General features: G+C 43.6%; 1 protein-coding gene across 3 annotated transcripts in view; it reads left to right on the top strand.

The window, feature by feature from the left end:
* LOC121004843 (alpha-2-macroglobulin-like protein 1) overlaps positions 1-18012 on the top strand; it is a 263914-nt gene extending 245902 nt beyond the window's left edge. For 2 of the 3 annotated variants that reach the window (XM_040437234.1, XM_040437233.1), the window contains exons 30-36: positions 10815-11030; positions 13412-13539; positions 13774-13864; positions 14584-14652; positions 15416-15518; positions 15679-15720; positions 17767-18012. In XM_040437234.1, the coding sequence (XP_040293168.1) occupies positions 10815-11030; positions 13412-13539; positions 13774-13864; positions 14584-14652; positions 15416-15518; positions 15679-15720; positions 17767-17792 (675 nt within the window). In that variant the 3' untranslated portion in view covers positions 17793-18012. The remainder of the gene's footprint in view (positions 1-10814; positions 11031-13411; positions 13540-13773; positions 13865-14583; positions 14653-15415; positions 15519-15678; positions 15721-17766) is intronic. The other variant, XM_040437235.1, reaches the window with a different exon arrangement.
* Positions 18013-18610: the final 598 nt, after the last annotated feature.

The raw sequence follows: 18610 nt of genomic DNA, 5'->3' as shown, positions 1-18610 counted from the left end.
TACTCAATTTTACAGCCCTTTTGCATCTGTACGTGTGAAATTCAAGCGTTATATACTGCTGTCATATTCTGTTTGTAAAAAAAACTGCCATTTTGGGCAAAGTACTTAATATTGCAGCCTTTACTGCATCTTTTATTGTTAAAACAAGCTTGAAATACTACAATAATTTTCTAGGATTTAAAAAACACCTATTTTTGGCAATACCCTCCATCTGGGGCCTCTGCCGCATTAGTCAGTGTGCAATTTGAGCTAGAAATACTGCTATAATTTTCTGGGTTTTAAAAAACATCCTTTTTGGGAAAAATGCTCAATTTTACAGCCTTTGCATCTGTACGTGTGAAATTCAAGCATTATATACTGCTGTCATATTCTGTTATTCAAAAAACACCCATTTAGGGCAAAAAACGTAATTTGTGGCTTTGTCTGAATCTGTCTGTGTGAGATACATGCTTTAGATACTGCTGTGCTATTCTGGTATTTAAAAAAACACCCATTTAGGGCAAAAATCTAAATTTTTCAGCCTTTTCTGCATCTGTACGTGTGAGATACACCTTTTAGACACTGCGTTAAAGTGAAGAACCGTGCTGCCTAAACAAGGAATTTTTTCCACCGTGCTATAAGCCCACCGAGTTGATACAGGATAACAGTGCTTCCCAGCTCTGGATTCCAAACGCACCTCCTGGATTCCTCTGCAGGGCACCAAAAAATCACACCATAGTAAAGCACTTCAAATGCAGGTAAAAAAACTTGTGGTTTATTATACTCACAAACGAGCTAAAATATATAGCATATATAAAATCCTGGTAGTAACACTCCGCTGCCCAACCCGGGTTTCGCACTCAAGCTTCGTCAGGGGCGATGAGGTACTCGACCCCACATGGAATCAAGGTCATGCGAGTGACCTGTGTACTTCGGAGGAAGAGGCGGTGGTCGCACAGAGCCACCAGCAAAGCAGAAGAGGGAGCAGAGTGCAAAAGCGGAGCAGCCGTCCCCTAGACAGTACGCCTGCTACTGCCCACCGCTTAGCAAGGGACCGAGCACACCAAAGTCACCTCCAAGGAGTTCCCTGGCGTGGCAATTTTTCAGACAATGTACTGACGACAAGACACGAGTGGGTTGCAAGCTGTGCAATCAGAGCCTGAAGCGAGGCATAAACCTTCTCAACCTGAGCGCAACCTGCATGACCAGGCCTCTAAGTGCAGAGCATGAGCTGCAGTGGAGTAGACACCACAAAGACCAAGAAAGGTCTCTGGCTCTTCCTGCTTCCTCTTCTGCTGCAGTCTCGGCCTCTACATCCACCTCTGAACCTAAATTTCATCTATTGATCTCCCTTGGATGTGGTCTCTCTCACGCTCCCTCTCCGGTGTGGAACCCTGAATTGCCGCTAATCGTGATCAACATGGTAGAAAAGAACATTGAAAGTTCATAGAGCAGATATTTAATTGGATCGTGAACATCACGGGGACGTGTACCAAGAAAGAAAAAGAATACCGAAACAGGAGCCGCACATCTACAAAAATTACAAATTTATTAAGGCAACAGACACAGCATAAAAAGAATTAAAATCGTTGTATACAACAGGTCTGGGCCATGTGAGCCGTGTATCGGCACATGCCCATCTGAGTCACCACAAATTCATATATAAACCCCCACATCCATCAGCATATAGTGATATAAAATGCATGGAATCCATCAACAATAAATAAGAATCAAATACTTATCATAAAAATGGCATGATGGGGGGTGTGTGGCGGTCAGAAGAAAAGCCCAACGCGTATCGCCAGACTTGCTGGCTTCCTCAGGAGTGCCTGTTTCCTAATGGCCAATCATCAAATATATATATACTGAATAATCATATAGTAATGGGTTGTACCTGTATACTGATCCCAGATGGAAGGAGGGGGTGGTGACCACCTCATTATCATAGAGGAACAGAGGTGCGCATAGGGAGGTCTCCCACGATGCACATGTGAGGTGATTGTAAAGAGCGAACGGCGTCCGGATGTGCCGTCCGCGCATGCGCCCATCCAAGCCGGCCCGTTCCAAACACCGGATATAGCAGCACGCGCCGGCTCACAGGGCTCCTACTGCGTGTCAGCAGTCGGAAGTGACATAGATCACAGGGAATACCGCGGCGAGGAGGGCTGCAGATGCGCACAGAGCAAAAGGTGAAGAAAGAACAGACTTGCTGGGATAAATGCAGCATGTAAATTTCAATAGACAGTAGGTCAAGAAATCAATATCGGGGGAATGTAGCCAAAAGCGCAAGGTTGGAATAAGAGAAATGAGACAAATGTCAATCCAGAGAAAGACATAATGAAAACGCAGAATAAGAAATAAAATAAACTAAAAACACAAGAAAAGTGACAGAGATAATAAATAATAATAGTGATAATGGTTATTATACCTAGCAACCCAAAATAAAATACTTTTTGTGCACTATTGTTTTTTAATTTTTTTAATTATTGTTATTATTTAATATTTGCGATTTATTATTGTTTATTTTTTATTTATTTTTCATTTATTTATTATATTTTTATTTTTTGTTTTTTATGTTTTTTTATTAGTTTTTATTATATTGGTTAGTGCACTAGAGGGCAGTGTAAGTGCCCAAAAATAAACCCATATTAGATATCTATAATTAGATCATGTGCAGAATTAACCACCTGTCAAAAAAATGGCTTGGCATGTTAATTCGGCTGCATGGTACCACACCCAAAAGTGTCTGGATAAACATTTTGTCACTTTTGTCCCTGAATTGTTGTTTTTAATTGCCCCCAGAGTTTTATCTAGTTTAGAAAGTTTGTAGTGTATACCCATTAATAACCCCAATATTGATCGCAGATATACATGTTGAGATATTTGATTATTAGTTTATTATTTATATTCTTATTTATATGTATTATCTACTGTTGTATATATACGTTTTTACCCAAAAAAAAAAAAAAAGGGGAAGAAAAATAGAAAGAAGAAAGAGTTTGCTCCGTGCCATGATACACAGCACCCCACGCCGAGGGCCCAGGGTCAAAGAAGTTTTTCTGAAAAAATGACATTACAGAGGGTTACAGCATCCAACAGCTGTAACATGTCCCATGATTATCTGTTATAGACAGCTGTTGGATGCTGTAACCCTCTGTAATGTCATTTTTTCAGAAAAACTTCTTTGACCCTGGGCCCTCGGCGTGGGGTGCTGTGTATCATGGCACGGAGCAAACTCTTTCTTCTTTCTATTTTTCTTCCCCTTTTTTTTTTTTTTTGGGTAAAAACGTATATATACAACATTTTATACAAACGTATATATGCATTTTATATCACTATATGCTGATGGATGTGGGGGTTTATATATGAATTTGTGGTGACTCAGATGGGCATGTGCCGATACACGGCTCACATGGCCCAGACCTGTTGTATACAACGATTTTAATTCTTTTTATGCTGTGTCTGTTGCCTTAATAAATTTGTAATTTTTGTAGATGTGTGGCTCCTGTTTCGGTATTCTTTTTCTTTCTTGGTACATTGTGCATTATATACCGTGGGCCGGCACTCCCCTTTTCTATTTTTGGATGTGCCCCTATCTCCTTTGATTGCATGATCACAGAGACGTGTGACATGGTGGGGCAGTAAGTATGCACACGCCTACACGAACTAACTGACAGGGGTCAGCCCCTGCAACTTCTGGTCTCCAAATTGGGCATATGGCCTGAGCTTGCCCTTTACGCCTTGGTGGTGCTTGCCTGCCCTGCAGCCAGTGTATTGTCTGAACGTGTGTTTAGCACGACTGGAGGGTTATATTTCCCAATGTTTTGGGGTGTACCCTAATTTAAAAAAATAAAAATACATTTTAAACCAAAAAGAAGTGTAGACTACATCCTCCTCCTTCACGGCCACTTCCACCTACACTGCTACATCCACCGCCTTCTCAACCTCCTACTCCATATGGACCTGGTCCTCCTAGATTTTTTACGTATTTTATGTTATTTTAAGTCATTTCCCTATCCACATTTGTTTGCAGAGCACTTGCCATGCTCTTAACCACATTTTGATGCCATTGATGCCTCTAGCCCTTTCCATGACATTTTTAGAGCCATTTTAGTGCTCAAAAGTTCGGGTCCCCATTGACTTCAATGAAGTTCGGGTTCGGGTTCGGGTCAAGTTCGGGTTCCGAACTCAAACTTTTTTGCGAAGTTCGGCTGAACCCTTCGAACCCGAACATCCAGGTGTCCGCTCAACTCTTGTTTCTACCACTAAGCTACCTACGGAGTGTGAACAATGATCTGAGAGGTGCTATGATACAACTTACAGCAAAGCTCCCACATACTTCCATAGTGAGATCACTCAGGCAGTGGAAGAGATGATAAGGCTGTAAGCCCCACCTATAACAGGCCATGTGACACAGGCTACCAGGTGCAACAGAATGCTACCAGCAGTACGCAATGGAACATTCTAAACATACGGTATCAAGAAAAATAACTGAAATAAAGTGGCCATGGGAGGAAATGCTGAAAAAAACCAAACACTGTAGCGTGTTTATAACCGGGGGAGCCACGCTGAGATAACTTGACGCTGGTGAAAAAGGGCTCTGATGTGTTCCTTACTAGAATACATTGGCTAAAGTCTCAGTTCTTAACATCAGCTTGAGGGATTAGCCAGCGTTGTCAGTTGCATATCAATGTGGTGCCCCTTTCGCAGGGATTTATGTATTTTTATATTTGCGTCCACAGATTATCCCATCTTGTGTAGGATGCCGTTGTGGTGCATGTGGTCCGCTGCCAACATCCTCCAATGTATGCTTTTTTGCTGGGGATTGCCGTTAGCAACGGATCACACGTGGAGGAATTGCTCCCCCCGGTTATAAACACACTGCAGTGTTTGGAGTTTTTGAGCATTTCCTCTCATGGCCACTTTATTTCAGTTATTTTTCTTGATATGTTTAGAATGTGCCATTGCGGGCTGGGTTCCTGTTAGGGCTCACTGTCTGTGTATTCCTGCCTACTGTGATGACACCAGGCCTTCAACACAAAGGGGGGAGCTACAGTAATCATGCTACCCATTTAGCACATGGCCAACACCCCATGGTAATACATGAAAGTGATCGGGACCTACAACATCCTATCTGGATGATGTTCTCATTGGAGCTGAGTTCTTTGTCTTGGGGCACAAAGGTTTGTACCTTTCAGCCCCTCCTCCTAATGATGTCCAGTGAGCAGTATGCATGTCGTGTGAGTTAATCACTTTGTGGTCGTCTGACACAGACCAATGGCTTTGTATATGTTAACTAACTATTCCTAACACACTACATTACAAGGATATAGAAAGTAATATAATAATTAAAGAGGAAAGAACCATTCAGTATTTTATTTTAAAAAAATACTGAAAGGATTCCAACATGCGCAATACTTATTTTCTCTGACATCTGACATTGTGGGATGGTCAGAGGCTCTGATACACATTAAGCTACCCATTCCTGCTAAAAATTACTTTTTTCCCCCCCTTTTTTGTCTAATGTGAGTAACCTGCAAAATCATCTCTATTATAATTTGTGATCGGATCGGCTAGCAGATGATGAGCCCTAACCTTAGCAGTGGGGGTGTGGCGGAACTGCTTGTGTAAGGAAAGCCTAAAGGGGGCCACCTTGAAAGGAGGATGTGTGAGTTGAGGGCTATGGGTGGGAGGGTCAGCTGTAGCTGAAGACCGCGTCACTCGGGAGCTCGCTGCTCCTACCTTTTGTAGTCCTGCTGGAGCCTCCCCTCACACAAATGCGGCGTCTGCCGCGCCTATACTTGTGATCGGATCGGCTAGCAGATGATGAGCCCTAACCTTAGCAGTGGGGGTGTGGCGGAACTGCTTGTGTAAGGAAAGCCTAAAGGGGGCCAAAAATGACGCGTGAGACACGGATGGTACAAAGGACTCATGTTACTGACTTATAGTAATACCTTCTGAAAAGCGCAAGAGCTTTCGGAGCGTGGATTGGGAATGTACCTGATATAGCATGACGCCTGCCACCTGACCTAGTTACGCCCCGTGATAGATCGCGGGTTTACCTTTAGCTTGGAGAGGAGGATCCGGACGTGCTTTGGGAAGACTAGAATGCTGAGGGGAACGGAGCCAAGAGCTAGTAGGGGAGATCAGCTGAATCATCGTCAGTCGGGGCCCACTGGTGCGTGTAATCAGCCTTGTAATCAGCCTCCCCTCCCACAAATGCCGCAATATATTTGCTTAATACCTGTGGTCGGATAGGCTATCAGAAAGGCGGGCCTACCCTATCTACCATGAGCAGTAGAGTTATGCCATGACCGCCGTGGTAGGGTGGCCTAAAGAGGCCAAAAAGAGCCGACCTTGTTTAGAGTAAATATATACATACCGTTACGACACCCGATTTTGAACGGAAAAAAGACCCTTCACGATGGAGGTGCGGAATATACCGTATATATCACAGTGACTACCATCTACCTTACCTCTTTGTCATGTGTACCGCCACATCGTTCTTGGAGATGGTTAATGCTGATGCAATTGAAAGAGTGGCCAGTAACCAGAAACGATTTACTCCTATGTTGACTAACGTATGACCATATTACGAGAAGGTCTGAATCCTGAGAGCTGCAGACTGAAACAAACAATGGTGAATCTGTTGGTCGGGCCTAGATGAATTCCAACCATCCGCCCAGGGCCCAGATCGGGCACCAACTGTTCCTGGTGGCAAAATACTTTACCTCTACTTATTCCCCAGGCCACACTTCCTATTAAGGCCCACGAGTCAGAACATGGTGTCTTACTGTAGTAGTAAATTAAGTGAAATGTGTAAGCCCACCAGGCCTGGGGAACCATCCACAGGAATACATGCTATATCGATTAACGAGCTAATGTTGCCTGTAATGAGGACAGAACGTACACGATACCTGCAGTTGTGACAGAAAAATGCTTAAGGTCGTGATGAACTGTGTATGCTGCGCCTATAGTCGTGATAGGACTAGTCGTGTCAGAAGACATGACGGACTTCGTAAGCTGCGCCTTATTACTGTACCTCCTACTGGAAGATGGACCGAGACCCAGGACTTAGGCCGGACACCAACACCCTCAGTCTGAGTTTGTAGATGAAGTAAGCATGCCTGGGAGAAGATGATGTCCGCAAAGGCAGGCCTGGGATGACTGCTAATAAAGAAAGCAATGAAACCCAACAACCTAGAAAATAAAAGTCAGGGAGAACAATAACGTGAGTGAGACTCTAATGGCATGAGTCACATGTGCGAGCCGCCACGAGAATTGTATTGCGAGCCACAGATTGCCGAGCCATGCGAGCGGGTCTGAAGGCAGAATAAGACATGGAACTTACTTGTTGTGGGACTACGCAGCCGGCCTCGAATGGCGTTGTTGTGTGTAAAATTTAACGGAGAAGCCATACGTGAGAGACTCTAATGGCGGAGCCATGCGTGAGAGACTCTAATGGCAGAGACCTGTGTAACACTGAAAGGGAGAAGCCATGCGTGAGAGACTAATGGCGGAGTCATACGTGTAACACTAAAACGGAGAAGCCATGCGTGAGAGACTCTAATGGCTAAGCCATGCGTGAGAGACTCTAATGGCTAAGCCATATGTAACACTAAAAGGGGGGGAAGCCATGCGTGAGAGACTCTAATGGCTAAGCCATGCGTGAGAGACTCTAATGGCTAAGCCATATGTAACACTAAAAAGGGGGAAGCCATGCGTGAGAGACTCTGATGGCTAAGCCAAGCGTGAGAGACTCTAATGGCGGAGTCATATGTAACACTAAAAGGGGGGAAGCCATGCGTGAGAGACTCTAATGGCTAAGCCATGCGTGAGAGACTCTAATGGCGGAGTCATATGTAACACCAAAAAGGGGAGAAGCCATGCGTGAGACTCTAATGGCTAAGCCAAGCGTGAGAGACTCTAATGGCGGAGTCATATGTACCACTAAAAGGGGGGAAGCCATACGTGAGAGACTCTGATGGCGGAGCCATGCGTGAGAGACTCTAATGGCGGAGTCATGTGTGACACAAAAAGGGAAAAGCCATACGAGAGAGACTCTAATGGCGGGGCCATGCGTGAGAGACTCTAATGGCGGAGTCATATGTGTAACACTAAAACGGAGAAGCCATGCGTGGGAGACTCTAATGGCTAAGCCATGCGTGAGAGACTCTAATGGCGGAGTCATATGTGTAACACTAAAACGGAGAAGCCGTTCGTGGGAGACTAATAGCGGAGTCGTATGTGTAAACCTAAAACGGAGAAGCCATGCGTGAGAGGCTCTAATGGCGGAGTCATGTGTGTAAACTGAAACGGAGAAGCCATAAGAGAGAGACTAATGGCTAAGCCATGCGAGAGAGACTAATGGCGGAGTCATATGTGTAACCTAAAAACGGCGAAGCCATGCGAGAGAGACTAATGGCGGAGTCATATGTGTAAACCTAAAACCCAAAGAAGCCATGCGTGAGAGACTAATGGCGAAGCCATGCGTGGGAGGCTCTAATGGCGGAGTCATGTGTGTGAAACTAAACAGAGAGCCATGCGTGAGAGACTCTAATGGCGGAGCCAAGTGTGAGAGACTCGTGGCGGAGTCATATGTGTAAACCTGAAAACGGAGAAGCCATGCGTGGGAGACTCTACCGGTGGAGCCATATGTGTAACACTAAAACGGAGAGGTCATGCGTGAGAGACTAATGGCGGAGCCATGTGAGAGAGATTCTAAGGGCGGATTTTTAATTATATATATATTTTATTTATTTATTTATTTTTTGACCACTTATGCAGCTCCAGTATGACTTGGGGACTCGCATAACCATGACCCTCTCCAACAACCTGGGACTCTAACCAGCCTACACCCTATTGTACCCCTAACGGACAACATGAAGAACGGTCATCGGGCCCCCTAAGCCATGAGGCCCCCTGAGCCAAGAGACTGACCTGGATGACCTTACAGTGACGATAAGTAATTTAAAACGTAAGCCAGACCTAATGGAAAATGCATAGACATAAATGATCCGAACCACTTGCATAAATGAAACATTAACCAACCGTGAAATTGATGACAACCGAATGAACACCTGTGAAACATTGTAGGAACTTACTCCTATTAGCCCACTGTCCACTAGGGAGCTATTTGGTTAACTGGGGCAGGGGATCAATCTGAGTGAATGCGAACCCGAAGTAAAGGAGACCAGTCTGAGTGAATGCCAACCAGGATTTAAAGAACACCAACAGAAAAAGGGGGTAGGCCTAAGGAATGTAACAAACCATCGAGGAAAGAAACGTAAGCCTGAAAAGAAAGCAGCTATGTTTATCGGAAGAGCGGTATCAGAGCGGTGTGCTGATAGCCCTAATAAATGCAGAGTAACCATTATGTAGCAATGAAAGAAATGCAGCTTTAGGTAGAAGCGGAGTATAACACATGATGTAAGAATAAGTGGGTGAATGCAGCTCTGGATGTGAGTGGAGCCTAAACATGGTATGGGCACAGCTCTGAGTATGAATATGAGGAGCATGGTATCAAGCAGCCGTATGAATGCAATCTGAAGTGAGCAGAGTATTAATGTAATGCAACAGCGAACGCTGCTCTGGTAGTGAATGGCGTATAGGACAAAATGTAAATGCAGACACACGGATGTAGCTTTGAAGATAACAATCCTAACCCCGATATTTTGACCATTGGAGCCCAACCCCCTTCACCCCAGAGCGCTACACGTCATGGACCACTTTTAAATCATTAACCGTTGATCCACATTCACCATTATTTAACCCAGCACGCGTGCTTAAGCCAACTGCAAATACGCGCCCCGCATGCGCTAAGCGTATTTGGGTACTCAGAGAGGACAGACACGTGAACCTGATAATACATGGTGATGCGCGACTAGCGCCCCGGCGATGAGGGGGCGCAGCTGATTGTTGCAGAATACCTGGGCCGTACGCCCCTTATGAGAATTTCCTCTACATGACCTATCAGCAGCAGGATAATGTCACCATCGCCAATATTTCCTCTTCCCCCCCCCTCTCCCACGGCCAGATGCTCCCCTTATTTATATTTATTTTCCCCTTATCACTGAAACTGGCGCCCTGTAAGGGAAAATGTACTTGATGGTGGACTCCCATGTTTGCATTGCCACAGCCCTATTATCCCCAGACAATGCCTTTAACACACCTACAGTAGCGCTGCTATGGTGAGGGATACCGAACTGCCACTAGCGGCAACCTGTTGGAAGAACACATGTGAGGAAGCGGGTAGATGCGCCGCAAGGACCGGGCGTGCGTGCCAGTGATCCGGCGCCGCTGGTAAGTGTGAAAACGTGTCTGGCTGGTGTCTGCGCCGTGCCGCACCCCCTCCCCACTTACCCTCTGTGTGTACCGATGTACGGTCCCTCGCTTCGGCTGCACGCCCTATACTTACCCACCGGAGGAAGTATCGGGGGATCGCGTTCCACGCCGACGCCGGTGCAAGAGTAGGAGCAGGAGAATCCCGGAAGTGACGTCAGCTGTAGCTGAAGACCGCGTCACTCGGGAGCTCGCTGCTCCTACCTTTTGTAGTCCTGCTGGCGCCTCCCCTCACACAAATGCGGCGTCTGCCGCGCCTATACGTATCACTGTACTGGTATGTAAAGAGTTCCCAAGTACATAGATCTGTGTGATCATCAGGCTAATTTCTGTATGTAAACCCTCAAAATGTTGTTTTAATTTCCAGATGGTTTGAAGATAATGATTTATTCAACCTATTTTTGCTTTTAAGCATTTTTGTTCATTTGGTTTATTTCCAGGATCTCACTTTGTTTACTAGTTACTCTTTAAATTATCACCTTTTCCCTTTGAAGGACACGGTAGTGGCTCTTCAGGCCATGGCCAAGTATTCAGAGGTAACATTTTCTGACAAAGGAGACATGACTGTGGCAGTCAATTCCAAGTCGGGATTCCATGAGCAATTCCATGTGGACAAGAATAACCGTCTCCTACTCCAAAAGGCAACTCTAGCTAATGTTCCTGGAGACTACACTGTGACATCAACGGGGAGTGGTTGTGTCTTTGTTCAGGTAAGCAGAAAGATACTGAACTTAACCTGAACTGAAATATTAGAGGTTCCTATTATTCTAATCATTATGTGGTGACCTTAAGTTATCGTTCCTGATAATCTAAGGGTAGTTTCACACTTGTGGCAGACGTAGTTTCACACTTGTGGCAATCCGGACGCAAACGGGTGGCATTTGTCAGACTGATCCAGATGCGGATCCGTCTGACCAAATACATTGAAATATAGGATCCGTCTCTCCGGTGTCATCCGGGAAAACTGATCTTTCAATGCATCAATTTTAATGCCGGATCCGGCATTAATACATTTTAATGGAAATTAATGCCGGATCCGGCATTCCGGCAAGTGTACAGGATTTTTGGCCGGAGAGAAAAATACAGCATGCTGCAGTATTTTCTCCGGCCAAAAAACATAAGAGGGACTGAACTGATGCATTCTGATGCATACTGAACGGAATGCTCTCCATTCAGAATGCATTAGGATAAAACTGATCAGTTTTTTGCCGGTATTGAGCCCCTGTGACGGAACTCAAAACTGGAAAATAAAAACGCTAGTGTGGAAGTACCCTAAGGCGTCTTTCACACTGGCGTTGCGGGAAAATGTGCGGGTGCGTTGTGGGAACACCCGCGATTTTTCCGCGCGAGTGCAAAACATTGTAATGCGTTTTGCACTCGCAAAACGCATTACAGAAAAATCACGCATGTTTTGTACCCAAACCCGAACTTCTTCACAGAAGTTCAGGCTTGGGTTAGGTGTTGTGTAGATGTTATTATTTTCCCTTATAACATGGTTCTAAGGGAAAATAATAGCATTCTGAATACAGAATGCTTAGTAGGTGATCAATTGAGGGTTAAAAAATAAATAAAAAATTAACTCACCTTCTCCTCTTGTTCGCGTAGTTCCTGGTCTCTTCTTTACTTCATTAATGATGAGCTGTGGGCTAAAGGACCTTTGGTGACGTCAGATCACATGCTCCAATCACATGGTCCATCACCGTGGTGATGGACCATGTGATTGGAGCATGTGATCTGACGTCACCACAGGTCCTAGCCGATAGTTCATCTTTTAAGAAGTAAAGAAGAGACCGGGAACTACGCGAACAAGAGGAGAAGGTGAGTTAATTTTTTATTTATTTTTTAACCCTCAATTGATCACCTACTAAGCATTCTGTATTCAGAATGCTATTATTTTCTCTTATAAATAATACAGTGATTAGACTGTCACCTAGCAACCATGCGTGAAAATCGCACCGCATCGGCACTTGCTTGCGGATGCTTGCGATTTTCACGCAACCCCATTCACTTCTATGGGGCCTGCGTTGCGTGAAAAACGCTGAATATAGAGCATGCTGCGATTTTCACGCAACGCATCTCTGGATAGATCATCAGCATCTGATCGGCGGGGGTCCGGCACCCGGCACCCCCGCCAATCAGCTGTTTGAGAAGGCAGCGGCGCTCCAGGAGCGCCGCAGCCTTCTCATTGTTTACCGCAGGCCCAGTGACGTCACAATATCAACTGGCCTGGGTGCGGCTAGGCTCCATTCAAGCGAACAGAGCTTAGCCCCGCCCAGGCCATTGATACTAGTCGTGACGTCACTGGGCCTGCAGTAAACAGTGAGAAGGCTGCGGTGCTCGGAGCGCCGCTGCCTTCTCAAACAGCTGATCGGCGGGGGTCCCGGGTGTATCCCGTCCTCTCAGGGACTGTTACCTTGACCTACAATATGATGGAGAGAGCCACATTCATGCATAATCTCCTCCTCTCTGGAGTGATTATTGGAAGTGGAAGGTCACCTTCCCACCCCATGCTTCCAATAAGTTGGAGGACTGAAAATGGAACCGGTAGCTTTAAGACATTTATGGGATATACTTTTGATATTACATATGTCTTAGGGTGGGTTCACATTACGTTTCTCCCATCCATTTAAGGTGTACAAAAAGCGTATACATTAAATTGATGCCTCAGACTGATGTCATACAGTGGCATCTGTTCACCATAGAGTTCCATTGTACCATTGTAAAAAAAAGTCTACTTTTTTTTACTGGACTGTGCAGGATACAAGAACGTGGTGTGCTGCCTTTTTTGTAACATATACGTCAAATCGAGGCATAAAACATGATGTGAACCCACCCTTAGAAGGTAATACTCCATTTAGTATTAATGTGGACCTTGGGAGTCGACCCTGGATCAGATCTGCACTCTTTTGTGTATCAGCTCAATATGGCCTAAAAGGTCAATCAACAAACCCTATAAAGGTATCATACTTAGTTGCCCACAGAACATTATATACAATGTTCTGCATCTGAATGTGAATTGGGATGATATGCTTTTCTACGGTGCTATAGATCTATTCCTTTTTTGATGGAAAATTGCTTTTTTAAATCACAGGCCGTATTAAGGTACAATATCCCTCCTCCGAAAGGTGTGGCCACCTTCTCTTTAAGTGTAAAATCATCTTCAAGAAGAGAATGTCTGGGGGATCCTGTGACGAAATTTGAAATTCTTATCACTGCCTCGTGAGTTTTGTTTTATGTGTTTTTTTTTTTATTTTTTTTTTTTAATTCTTCTACTCTTTTACACCATGTATGGTAATTTCTAATCATGACCAATCCATTCATCTATCAAAATCTATAAAATAATTACACCTAACTACTAAATATTCTCAATGCTGTCAATTTTCTTCTCATATTAACCAAAATGGATATAAATGTATAAATGTACATGTCATGTCTGGATTTCTATTCTTACAGTTATATCGGTACTCGGGAGAAATCGAACATGGCCGTTATTGAAGTCAAAATGGTGTCTGGCTACATTCCGGTGAAGAGCACAGTAAGGAAAGTAAGTGACAGAATTAAGCACCTCTTTATACAGAACCAAATGATTACACCAGAGGTAAGGAACCACAAGCACTCCAGTGACTGTGAAACTACAACTTCCACCATACACACATGAAGTCAATGGAGCATGCAGGAAGTTGCAGTTTCACAATGGCTGGCGTGCCGCTGGTCACTGAACCCTCGGATGCACTGTAGTGTAGACTGCACTTAAAGTCTCCTCATTGTGAATATTTTAGCCAAATATAACTGTATGAACAAGGGCATAGCTATGGAGATGCAGAAGCAGCAGTCATTCCCAGGCCTGGTTGCCTGAATGTCCCAAAAAGACCCCTGGAAGAAACGAGTATTATAAATGGTACATGGCCGGAGGAGATTCCTGACCGTCAAATTACAAGAGCATTAACTTACACCTCTTGTGAGAGAAAAGACAGAAAATACAGTTTTAGAAAAGAAGGAAAATACTTTACCTTGTGTAATAATCTGATAATCATAATATGGTACAAACCTAAAGGCCACCATTAAGGGTCTACAGAAATCAGACTGAATTTAATCCAATAAAACAATCGGTTTCTTAAAATAAAAAAATGCTCAATCGTTGCTAAATGAAGGTCCTCCTGTGCAGAAATAACGCTGAACCCATATCAAATATTAATAGATTGCATTATTAAAATGTGTTCCTTCCACTGCAAAACCATTTGTAACACCATTTTTTCTTCACAGCTGGAGCAGGACAAGTTAATAAAGAGAAGTGAAATCCAGACTGATGTGGTGACTTTGTACTTGGACCAGGTCCGTATTATTCATTACTGCATTTTAACTCCAGATTCTTTTTATAACTTTTATAACTTAAATGCACAAGTATTTTTGCAATAGAGTTTTATTTAAAAAATTGAATTGTTTGATATCTGCAGCCTCTGTAGAAGCTTTACATACTGTACATAGCAGGCTGTAGAGTGCCGTCAACAGTAAAAGGAGAGCTTGGTCTCCATCTCCACCCTCTCCTCACCTTAGCAATCTTTTAAGCTAATCAATCAAATATATGAATAGCCTTTATGTGGGGCATTTCACCATTTATTTTTTCCAGAACCCCACACGCCCGCCACTCAGGTGCCCAGTAGCTCTGGCACTAGAAGTTGGAATGGGAAGTACACAGCTCTGTCTACTGTGTAGTGGAAAGAACTCATTACTGTAGTGCTGATCCTATTGAAATGAATCAGAGTCGCACTGCAGTAACAAGATCAGTTCACAACACAGTGGCCGGAACTGGGTGCTCCTGGTGCCTGAGTAACGGCGGGGGTACGGAATGTCAGATCAGATACTGATGGCCTATCCTGAGGAAAGGTCATCACTTGTTAAAGTATGAAAATCTACCATAAGGTTACCTCTAAGAACACCAGAGATTCCTCTATGATAAATAGCCACAACTACTGGTCTTTAGCTAATTTGTTTGGTTGTTTATTATTTTTTATTTTTTTTAAAAGGGGCTTTCTAAATCTTTGGGTACTTCAGATTCATAAAAGGCTTCTCTTGTGGGATTATTATCTTACTTTAGATTGACCGCAATCCAGTAAACCTCTCCTTCATCGTGGAACAGGACAGTGTGGTGAAAGACCTAAAACCAGCTACTGTATCCCTCTACGATTACTATGAGACAGGTAAACGTCTCTTTTTTTCCTACACCTTAAATTGTACCATACAACTATACAATTCCTTCCAATTAACTTGGCCGACCTACTGTATGTTTTTTAGAGAATATGATTGTTCTAAATTTGACAATATATGGTAGATCGTAATGCTGCTACTTCTGTCTTCCAGATGAAAATGTTTCTGTGGACTACAACCACCCTTGCAGTAATGGTAAATGAATCCGCACTTGCTTATAAATGATCTAATCTATAGGAAATAGATTTCAAATTTGTGTACATAAAATGAAACTTAGCATGGCTGAACAAATTACACCAAGGTCCATGTATGTGTCTACTCTATCAGACAATGAGGGAATTTGTCATGAGGCAATATCTGAAATCGTTTTTATTTGGGGTCTACCTTGGTTTACTTTGTGCCAACAAAAGTAAGTCTCAGTGATGAATCTTGAATGTAACTAATTAACATAACTAACACACCTACTTTTCAAAACTTAAAGGGGTTGTCTCACTTCAGTAAGTGGCATTTATCATGTAGAGAAAGTTAATACAAGCCACTTACTAATGTATTGTGAGTATCCATATTGCTTCCTTTGCTGGCTGGATTCATTCTTCCATCACATTATCCACTGCTCGTTTCCATGGTTACAGACCACCCTGCAATCCATCAGCGGTGGTCGTGCTTGCACAATATAGGAAAAAGCACCAGCCTAAGTGAGCTCCCATGGTCCTGGCCACAAGAGAGGCTGAATGCAGTGGGCTCGTATGGTTAACCCACTGGGTACAACCTGTTCTTAGCCCCACCCAAGAGCGCCAAATCCCTTTAAATGCTATTAGTTGGGGTAGCCGAGCCCCTAATTAAATCCTAGTAAAAGTGGCCTCGTATATATAGTATGAAAAAAGGAGTGGTTAAACTCGCAAATCGGGTTAGAACAGATATAAGGATCAAATGTTTTAAAATCCTATTTGTTCCTTCTTATTATATTTGTTTTACATGACGATTTTATATCTGCATGGTACAACCCACGAGCAGCCTTCCCGCCCATAGACCGTATCCTCCATGTACCTTACTTCCTTTCTCTCATTAACAATATGCACTCCCAATTCACTGGAGCCTCTAGCTTTTTCTGATCTTCTGGATCTGTTTCCATAAGATCTGATTAACCCTTACCTTTCTCTTTCTTCACAAATACAAAAGAGAAGCTGACACTTTTTTCTATAGTGTGCAAGCACGACCACCACTGATGGATTGCAGGGTGGTCTGTAACCATGGAAACGAGCAGTGGATTATGTGATGGAAAAATGAATCCAGCCAGCAAAGGAAGCAATATAGATAATCACAATACATTAGTACGTGTCTTGTATTAATTTTCTCTACATAATAGATAAATGCAACTTACTGAAGTGAGACAACCCCTTTAAGTGAGTGTTGTAATTGCTATTTTACAAGTAGTAACATTTTGTGCAAGTACCTCCAAAACATCACAAAGCCTTACTTTTGCAACTTTTTGAAGCCAGAATTCTGTAGTGCAGAGCTTTGATAAATTCCCCCAATGTCTCTTCACACAGGCAAATTATCAGGTCAATTATCTGGACCGGACTTTGTGCACTTCTTCCTAATAATTGACCTTTGTAAAGGTGCCTCCGTTCATCGAGTGAAAGTATCACTGATGAGCGGTGGTGTACCTGCAATAGAGGCAGACCACACAACTATTATGAGGTCTATACAGAAAGAACTTGCTCTTCTCTTCCCCATGCAAAAACACAGCATTTTCACACAGCCACCACTAGGGGAAGCTCAATGCAAAGAGATTATTCCCTCTTCACGGTAGTTGTATTAATTCCTATTCACTGAGCTCCCCCTAGTGGTGGCTTCAGGCAGCTAGCTTTGTGATAAAAGAGAAGGAGATTTATCAATGTATTTTTGCCAATTTTCTGGTGTAAATACATTGAAAAATATGGTTTTCAGAATAAGCATTATATACTTAATGTACCTGTTCCACTTTTTCCTACATAAATGTCAGATAAAGTGGATGAGGCCAAAGACAATCACAATAGTGATCTTTTGTCCCCTACATACAGAGGAGTTGATCTGCAGCTCTAAACTCGTCTGGCAAACAGGCAATTATTGAGAATGAATGGTTCGTTCACTATGATTGCCTGCTCAGTCAGCCCATGCTAAAAAGTCCTTTACCCTATTAAAAGTATAGTTTGCTTATGCTACTATTCTGTTTATAACCTTTCTTCTGTTATTTGGCAGCAGAAAAGTCTGAAAATTCAAGATGAGACCCGGTTGTACCGGTTGTATCAGTACCTACAACCCAGCACCAGAAGCAAAGATCCTTATAAAACAATAACGCTGTCATAGTAACAATAAGAACACTAAATAAAATAACAAACATTTGTCTCACATTGTGTAGAAATATGCTTACTTACTCTGTTCAACTGGCTAGTAGTCTGTAGATTACTTAATAAAACTAAATAAAATCTAAATATAATACATTGTTAAAGTCGTGTCTGTAATTTCTATTTAACTGGAGATATCATTAAAAGGGGTTCTCCGGCCCCTACTTGAAAATTGCCCATCTTCATTCCCCTTAGGCCTCATGCACACGGCCATTGTTTTGGCCCGCGTCTGAGCCGCACATTGTGCGGCTCGGGCGCGGACCCATTCACTTCAATGGGGCCGCAAAAGATGCGGACAGCACTCCGTGTGCTGTCCGCATCCGTTGCTCCGTTCCACGGCCTCCGCAAAAAAAATATAACATGTCCTATTCTTGTCCACAAAACAGACAAGAATAGGCAGTTATATCAATGGCTGCCCGCTCCGTTCCGCAAATTGCGGAAGGCACACGGGCGGCTTTAATTTTTTGCGGATCCGCGGTTTGCGGACCACAAAAAACAGCACGGTCGTGTGCATGTAGCCTTAGAGGGAAGGTTATTACACCAATACTTACCCCCCACAGAGCAGCCCTTCCTATGATTCTCTTCACGGTCACGTGACCGCTCCTGAAGTATTTTCAAGTCTTCTGGTCCAGCGCCTGAGGCCACCGCCTCCTGCAGGCCTTCCTCTGTCCTGTCACTTGCACACTACTGCGCATGCG

Source organism: Bufo bufo, chromosome 6 (genome assembly GCF_905171765.1).
Source record: "Bufo bufo chromosome 6, aBufBuf1.1, whole genome shotgun sequence".
NCBI classification, from domain to species: domain Eukaryota; kingdom Metazoa; phylum Chordata; class Amphibia; order Anura; family Bufonidae; genus Bufo; species Bufo bufo.
The sequence above is the reverse complement of the archived record's forward strand: the minus strand, read 5'-3'. Positions and strand labels throughout refer to the sequence as shown.